Source organism: Fragaria vesca, linkage group LG6 (genome assembly GCF_000184155.1).
Source record: "Fragaria vesca subsp. vesca linkage group LG6, FraVesHawaii_1.0, whole genome shotgun sequence".
In the NCBI taxonomy this organism is placed as follows: domain Eukaryota; kingdom Viridiplantae; phylum Streptophyta; class Magnoliopsida; order Rosales; family Rosaceae; genus Fragaria; species Fragaria vesca.
The window spans coordinates 9054424-9061763 of record NC_020496.1 but is presented as its reverse complement, the minus strand read 5'-3'; the positions used below and the strand labels follow the sequence as shown (position 1 = coordinate 9061763).

General features: G+C 39.8%; 3 protein-coding genes across 3 annotated transcripts; 2 read left to right on the top strand and 1 right to left on the bottom strand.

The window, feature by feature from the left end:
* Positions 1-1009: 1009 nt before the first annotated feature.
* LOC101306936 (metallothionein-like protein type 2 MET1-like) lies at positions 1010-2140 on the top strand. The gene is made up of 3 exons (XM_004302736.1): positions 1010-1204; positions 1295-1375; positions 1730-2140. Exons 1-3 carry the CDS (start codon positions 1140-1142, stop codon positions 1824-1826), a joined length of 243 nt encoding a protein of 80 aa, XP_004302784.1. The 5' UTR covers positions 1010-1139; the 3' UTR covers positions 1827-2140.
* A 208-nt stretch (positions 2141-2348) lies between these two features.
* LOC101314684 (kinesin-like protein KIF22-like) lies at positions 2349-6053 on the bottom strand. Its single transcript, XM_004305156.1, has 13 exons — positions 5842-6053; positions 5563-5731; positions 4997-5390; positions 4547-4752; positions 4165-4460; positions 4020-4080; positions 3662-3725; positions 3235-3491; positions 3109-3155; positions 2983-3004; positions 2818-2880; positions 2693-2731; positions 2349-2613 (listed from the first exon to the last, which is right to left on the bottom strand). Exons 1-13 carry the CDS (start codon positions 6051-6053, stop codon positions 2521-2523), a joined length of 1923 nt encoding a protein of 640 aa, XP_004305204.1. The 3' UTR covers positions 2349-2520.
* Positions 6054-6387: 334 nt separating this feature from the next.
* Positions 6388-7256, top strand: LOC101308103 (mitochondrial import inner membrane translocase subunit TIM9-like). The gene is made up of 2 exons (XM_004302740.1): positions 6388-6513; positions 6809-7256. The coding sequence occupies exons 1-2, from the start codon at positions 6410-6412 to the stop codon at positions 6993-6995; spliced, it is 291 nt and encodes a 96-aa protein (XP_004302788.1). The 5' UTR covers positions 6388-6409; the 3' UTR covers positions 6996-7256.
* The last annotated feature ends 84 nt before the right edge of the window (positions 7257-7340 follow it).

The following is a 7340-nucleotide window of genomic DNA, read 5'->3' as shown; positions in this document are numbered from 1 at the left end:
CTGAAGAGACTGGCTATACTGTAGTACCAGAATAGAAAAAACCAAAGCTACTGCTGTACCAGTCCATAAAGAAATGCCCACTTCCCATGGAGGCCAAGCTTTGCCTGGACATTTATTCTTGACATCAATTATTGCTCCCAATTCCATTACATGAACTCCATCAGTACTTTCATCACTAAAAGAAATTACCATCTGCAGACTTACCGCAGGGCACAATTATTGGAGTTTAGGCGCATGGTTATTAGCCTGCTATTTGTGAGCTCACTTGTAAAAATTACCATCTACAAAATACATTTAATGACATTTATTAAACTTCATGACGTTTTACAAATTAACGTCATTGAATAGTCTAGAAACAATGCCACATGTATAAATGATGTTTGAAAAACGTCTTAAAAGGTCAGTTTAGTTTGATATTATGGTTTAAAAACTCGGTTTTAAATAAACAACATTAACCTGTTTTCTAAAACGTGGTTATTTAAATTAAAAAATTCTAAATAAACACATTTTAAGATTTTACCAAATAAAATATTTATCTAAAATGATGATTATAAGTGATTTTAATTCTCAAAACTCAATATCAAACTGCGCCAAGACTATTCGGTGAGTATTGAAGGTTCTTGCATCATCACTTATGAGGCTCATGAAATTATACCATCATCATTTATCAATTTTCCATACTTATTTGTGGCTAACATAGAAAAAGAAAAAAAGATATTTTCAAGCACTTGACTATCTAATTCATGCTGAGGCTATATCTGTCCAGGCATCACCAATCAGACGATGCACAACTCAAAGCCTTCGGTACACTTCGAGAACACGCCAGAAACTCCCACTTAATAGAGAGATGGGGGCATTCAATACGTTTTATTTTACATACGTTTTATTTTACAAAATAAAACGAGACGTGGAGGAAAACAGAAACAGAAAGGGTTGGACTGGAATGCATGGATAGACATGACGTATGATCCATACACGTGGACGGCTGATATCCATCACTCTCCCCCTTCCCCTACGTTATAAATGGAACCCCTTGGCCTCGGTGAATGCTCGTTCAAACAGAGTTGGTGATTTCAGTCTTTTTATCGAATCTCAAATCTTTCTTTGATCGTTTCAAACTCTCTCTTAGCTGAGGAACCATGTCTTGCTGCGGAGGAAAGTGTGGCTGCGGAGCTGGCTGCAAGTGCGGCAGTGGCTGCAACGGGTAATGTTTCAGATGGTTTTTTTTTTAATCTCTTGTTGTTATTGGTTCTCTCAGATCAGGGTTTGTTAACGATTTTTGATTATGTTTCAGCTGCGGCAACTATGCTGACATCACAGAGCAGAGCTCTGCCTCTGAGACTCTTGTCCTGGGTGTCGTGGGAACACAGAAACTGTAAGTATCTTTGTCTTGCTGTACATTTTCATTAAGGCATTTTCTAGGAGGAGACATGCAGCTCAATGATCGGATCGTTTCATTTGCGAAAAGAAAGCGAAAAAAGAAAATAATCCAAATAGGGTATGGGTTCATAACGAGATGAGGGTGATCTGATCAGATCAAATGACTAAACAGTTTTTGATTTGGCGAAACTTGATGATTCTTCTTGAGAACCTAAAAGGTGGAGGATTTGGATCACTATTGCATGTAGAAATTAAGATGTTGTACACCTGAAACGGATTGTATGATCTTGAAAAATCCCAAATGATACGACTTTTCTGCTAATTAGTTTTCTTGGGTTTTAATCTGCAGGAACTATGGACAGGCTGAGGCTGGTGTGGCCACTGAGGGAGGCTGCAGTGGCTGCAAGTGTGTCAACTGCACCTGCGACCCTTGCACTTGCAAGTGAGCGAGGAGATCTTGAATTTCTGAAAGTAGAAAAGCTGGAAGATATCTAGTGCTGCAAGAAGAAAAGCTTGATAATAATAGCTCTATAATAGTTCTATTCCGTGCGTCTGTCTTTCTAGAATTGTATTTCAGAATAAAGTAGTCATGGCTCGTCGTCTTTCTGCAGCTCCTACTAGGCTAGGATCTGTGAAGGGTGAATTAAGGTCATGGCTGCTTGTGTCTGTTTTCTGTGTATAAACTTGGTATCTAAGTGTGTGAGGAATTCGTGTAAGTTTTCTGATTATAATGAAATGAAAACTACCCTCCTCTGTTTTACTTTGATGTGTGGGGGGCCGGGATAAGGATAGCCTTGAAGAAATTAGGTAATGGGAATGACGTTTGAAAAGAAAAGCACAACAAAGTCAATTCTGGTAACCATCATTGAAAAGCTCTGCCCAGTTCTTGACCTGCGTTAACAACGAGGTCTCCTGCCTAAGAGTCTTTCTAAGAGGTCTCTGTTACGAATACATATTACATACAACTCATACTAGATCATCATCAAAGGCATGGAGTCCTTCTAAGATGCCTTTGTTACGAAATTACAAATACACATTACAACTCATACTAGATCAATCAAAGCTAGATTAGCTGTTACAACAATGTGATTCAAATCTGTATTGAATCTGAGGAGTCAGTCTACAGAAACTTTGCGAGTCTTACTGGACTTGAGAAACTGCAGCACAGCTGGGTGTTGCGTATCCTTGCTGATCGAATATTCCTATTGCAGCTTTGTTAAACAGGTTGTGAATCTGTAAAAGAATATCAATTTAGTATCATGCATCATTTGATGGCTAAAGCATTGACTCAATTGTAGATATATTATTTCACCTGCTTAGAAGAGAGCCCTACTTTCTCCAAATCGTTCAGCTGAAACAAACACACTCTTTTAATGCCCACTTCAAACGAAACTGAAAGTTCATCTGTGCTTAAAACACCTGACTAATTTAGCTTACCGATTGTAAAGGGCTTGTTTCTCTCAGTTCAAGTATGTAGTCTGCATATTTGCCTCCGATTCCCTGTATAACACTAAAATGAGAAACTTCTAAAAGAAGAGGCTTAAAGAATCATTTGTAAGAAGACACTTCTGCAGCATTAACAGACTGAAGTTAGACATGAACCTTGATTTCCAGTAGCTCCTCCCTGCAGTTTAAAAAACAATTGACATATTGAGTTTCATTTATTACATAATAGTTGCAAAACTTGCAAATAACAATGATGAAACATAGAGATGAATAATACAACACCTGTTGGCTGTGTTTAAGAAGTCAACATATTCTTGGACAAGGTAGTTCTGTGCAACAAAAAAGGAGAGTGAGGATCACATGTTTCAAAGGTTAAACAACTCATTTCAGCTACTTGTATAATTGTACCTTTACTTGAGACCTACAAGCAGTGAATTTCTCTAGTGGGGTTCCCAGATTCTGGAATCTGTTGTCCATACAATTCACAGGAAAAGGTGTCTTCGGTGTCCTTGGTTCATTGGTTACCAGTGCATCAAAGGGCTTTATATTTGTGTTGACAGGGGAAAGAACTTTTCGCAAAGGACTTTTGAGTATGCTATTCCTCTCACCAACAGGTGATGAATTAACAAAGCTTGTAGGGTTCTCGTCATGGTTTGATGACTCACCTATCCACAAATAAGATACAAGTATTTGAAACATGAACGAACTCAGTAGCAAATCATCACAGGGTGGAGCAATAAAACGAGCTTTGAATCGTACAAAAGAAGACAAGAATCCAGTTTGTGCAGGGTCTTTGTATTCAAAGTAGCATAGCTAGTAAACAAGTGAAATATACCCGGCAAGCCTGTAGATCCACCAGCTTCAGCATCGCCCTTATCCTTAGCAGCATTTAGCAGGCTCTGAAAACAAACTTTAACTTGTAAATACATGACATGGACATAAAACAGAAAGTAAACTAACTAGGATGTAATTCAGTTGCATCTCAGGGTGGAGCTATGAACTCAAAGCTATATCCTTAAGTTCTTGACCAATTATCCTCAACCATACAAAGTCATGTCCGACATTACTCGATATCATGAATTAGTCTAATGCGACGAACCAGGTTACAGAATGAACCGATAGAGGCCTCAGTGACAGATATGCTATGGCCTAGTCCTATTCCATCATTCCTATCCATCCCTTTGCTAAATTACCTCCAAATTATTATCAACTGGACCTTCATTGAATAAATTTCTGACAGCTGTAGTGATCGTCCTGCAAAAGGGTTGTCCAATTAGGTAAGACCGTAAGAGTGACAAGTACATATCATAAAAGATGCAGTTCATTAGTTACTCATACCTTTCCTTTCCATCACGTCGGTTAGTATTAAGCTTCTTCAGTGAGCTGAGGTTGATATTAAATTTCTTGGTAGAGGAGAGTGGAGGTTTCCCCAAGAAAGGAGAACTTGATGGTTGAACTCTTTGTGCACTCTTTGTCTTTCCTCTGGATTCAAGCCAAGAATGAAGTTTGGCTTCCATGTCTACTTTAACCTTTGGTGTCTCCTGCTTGTGAGCCGAAGGAACCAAATTGGTGATGTGACGTGACCGAGCTGCCAAGCTGACAGTGTGAACTGACTCCTGGTACTCCCCTGGATTCTATAATCACAGCAAAATGATTCTAGTTAAAATTCCAAAAGAACATAAACAGGGCAGACACAGCATTGCTAGCTTAAACTCCTTACCAAGCAAGCAACCATCAAAGCCTGGCTCATCCCACCTAGTGAATCTTGCAAGATGCGAGTCAATTTACTCTCTCTATAGGGAACTCGGGATAAGTTGTTGTTCAATGCATAAATCACATTTGATAATGAAAACAATGACTGGTTGATCTTTGCACTCTCTTGGATACGAATCCCTTCATTGAAAGTTCTTCGGTTATCTTCGTTACCTGGTTAAAGTAAAAACATAGATTAGAAACAGAGAGAAATCCAATTCCTTATTGACTACATAACTTTTAAAGCTAATTAGAAAGGTAGAGAAACAAGACCTGACAAGTCACATAGGTTTGACTTCCATGTAAAAATGCCTAATTGAAGTAAATCAAATCACATAAACTAAGACCAGAAATAAACTCAACTTCAAATTGCAGTTTATCTCTTTTGAGCTACTTAAAGAGGTACCAGAAACAATACCTGCCAGGTCTATGAGGTTCAACTTCCCAGTAACAACAGCCCCGTGAACATCCTCACAAGGAGCGGAAACAGAAATCACGAGGACCCCATGGCTCCTGCTAGAGACATCATTAAGACCCGTATGTGCAGTTTTCCGCCTCTGAATCCCACAAGACAAGGCCCCATCAAATTCTTGCATTGACCTTATAGGCATCCTAGAGAGCCCCCTAAGATGAATCCGACCATCTTTGTCATCCAGAACAGAAATCTCCTGAGATTTGACCTCTAACAGGTCATAACACCTGTCCATATAGACCTCATAGTATGAAATCTCAGCTGTGCCTCCCGTGCACTGGCACATAGAAAGGATCGTGGACATGGCCAGTGGCATTAGCCCCGGCATCTCATCCGTCCCCTAGAACATGAATCACATACTGAATTAAACATACAAAAACCAACTTCTTCATAAAATTAGACTAAATCTAGCACCTAGCTACTCAAAACACAAAGAATTTACTTTACTGATCCTAAATTCCTAACACAAATACTTTACGCTTTCGCTAATTTCGGACAAATCAGATTCAAACCTGCATAGTATAAGTCTTTCCGCTACCGGTAGCTCCATAAGCAAACACAGTGGAATTGAAGCCTTGGAAGATTCTAGGAATCAAAGGGCTCACTTCCCTGTAGAAAATCCTTGCAACATTGTTGTCCTCCTCCGAAAAGAACGAGTCTAACCGATAACACTCCTTCCGGCTACAAAAAACACACACAGCTCCACAATCAATTACCAGAATCCAAAAGCGAAACAGAAAATCCTCAAAAACAAAAAACCCCAAATCTCAAAATTTCGAAAATTTCCTGACCTTGTTTCCTTATCTTTGAGATGAACGACGACGTCTTCAGTGTACGTCTGAGGTTCCAGCTCGAGAACGGAGGCGCAGGGAGTCAGATCGCCGTTGAGGGCGGCGATTTCGTGGGGGAGAAAAGGCCGAACCCTAACGATGACTCGGACCTTGGAGGTCAAATTAGGGCTTGCGGACTTCGCCGGAGTCGCAGAACCTTCTGGAGCTTCCATTATGAAATGAAAATCTAGCTTGGATTTGAAGAAAGTCAGAGAGAGAGTGAGAGAATGTTGGAGATGAGGAAATGGGAATTGTGGTTTTGAATTTGGGGGAATAGGGATTTTGAAAAGTATTGACCGTTGGAAACACAGCAGTCGAGGTTGGGCTTTTTCGTAAACTTGAATTCGGGTTGGCCCACAACGGGGTCTTGTTGGGCAAGAAAGATATTAAGTGGGCCTGACGGAAAAGGGCCATAATGGAGTTAGGGATAATTTGGAGGACCTTTCAGCAAACACCCCTGATATAAAAATGAAGAGGCTCTTCTTTTGTTAAACCCTAAACCCCGACGAGATTGGAGAAATTGGAAGAGATGGGGGACAAGGGCTTGCTACCCGGGGTGGACGTAGCGAATCTTCCTGAAGAAGATAAGAACAGATTGGCCAATGTGATCGACATGCTTCAGATTCGTGACAGGTTTTCTTTAATCTGATCTGTTACATACAAATTTGGTGAATTTGATCGCTCTGTTTCCAATTACAATAGGGTTGCTCTTGTTTATCTTTCAGAATTTAATGTTGATTTAGACTATGAATTCTTGATGAGATACCCAACATGAATCAGCAACAAGATGGAATCTTTGATTGTTAGCATAAATTTGTATTGGGAATTTGGCAATTAGGACCTGATTTCAGTCAGGTTTGAGTGTGGAGATGATGGAATTTTATGTTGAAGTCTGTGATTGAGTATGGGTTTGTGTCCAATTTTGCAGTTTGAAGATGTATAATTCATTGGTGGAGAGTTGTTTCAATGACTGTGTGGATAGCTTTACGCGCAAGTCCCTGACCAAGCAAGAGGAAAAGTGTGTTCGGAGGTGTGCTGAGAAGTTCCTGAAGCATTCGATGCGTGTTGGCATGAGATTTGGTGAGCTGAACCAGGGAGCAGCCACCCAGGATTAGGTGTTCTATCCAAAGATCATTTTTGGTATGACGATCTTGTGAAATTTTCTACTTGCTTAACCTAGGATCTAGAATGGTTCCTTTAGTTACTATAGAGGATGGACTTATGTTACAATTTGTATGAAAGTAGAAAAATTGGTTTAACTGAATGTTTTGGCTGGGCTCAAACACGGGATGTTGATGAGCTTCTTATATGGATGGTTCTGTTTCCTATTTTGTTGGGAATGGCATGAATAAAGCATCTTCATTTCCAATTCTTGCATTAGTTCAGTTTGCAGTGATAGCTGTATTTGAAAAAGGGTAACAACAAACTGAAGCAGGGTTGCTGTAGCTATTAGATTGTGG

Bases quoted from the DNA above. Each gene is read 5' to 3' on its own strand.
- LOC101314684 (XM_004305156.1), bottom strand. From the start codon at position 6,053: ATGGAAGCTCCAGAAGGTTCTGCGACTCCGGCGAAGTCCGCAAGCCCT. The intron at 5,732-5,841 runs GTCAGGAAATTT...TGTTTTTTGTAG, and splicing joins CTCAAAGATAAGGAAACAAG to CCGGAAGGAGTGTTATCGGT. The intron at 2,881-2,982 runs GTTCATGTCTAA...AGTGTTATACAG, and splicing joins AGGAGCTACTGGAAATCAAG to GGAATCGGAGGCAAATATGC.
- LOC101308103 (XM_004302740.1), top strand. From the start codon at position 6,410: ATGGGGGACAAGGGCTTGCTACCCGGGGTGGACGTAGCGAATCTTCCT. The intron at 6,514-6,808 runs GTTTTCTTTAAT...CCAATTTTGCAG, and splicing joins ATGCTTCAGATTCGTGACAG to TTTGAAGATGTATAATTCAT.
- LOC101306936 (XM_004302736.1), top strand. From the start codon at position 1,140: ATGTCTTGCTGCGGAGGAAAGTGTGGCTGCGGAGCTGGCTGCAAGTGC. The intron at 1,205-1,294 runs GTAATGTTTCAG...ATTATGTTTCAG, and splicing joins TGCGGCAGTGGCTGCAACGG to CTGCGGCAACTATGCTGACA. The intron at 1,376-1,729 runs GTAAGTATCTTT...TTTAATCTGCAG, and splicing joins GTCGTGGGAACACAGAAACT to GAACTATGGACAGGCTGAGG.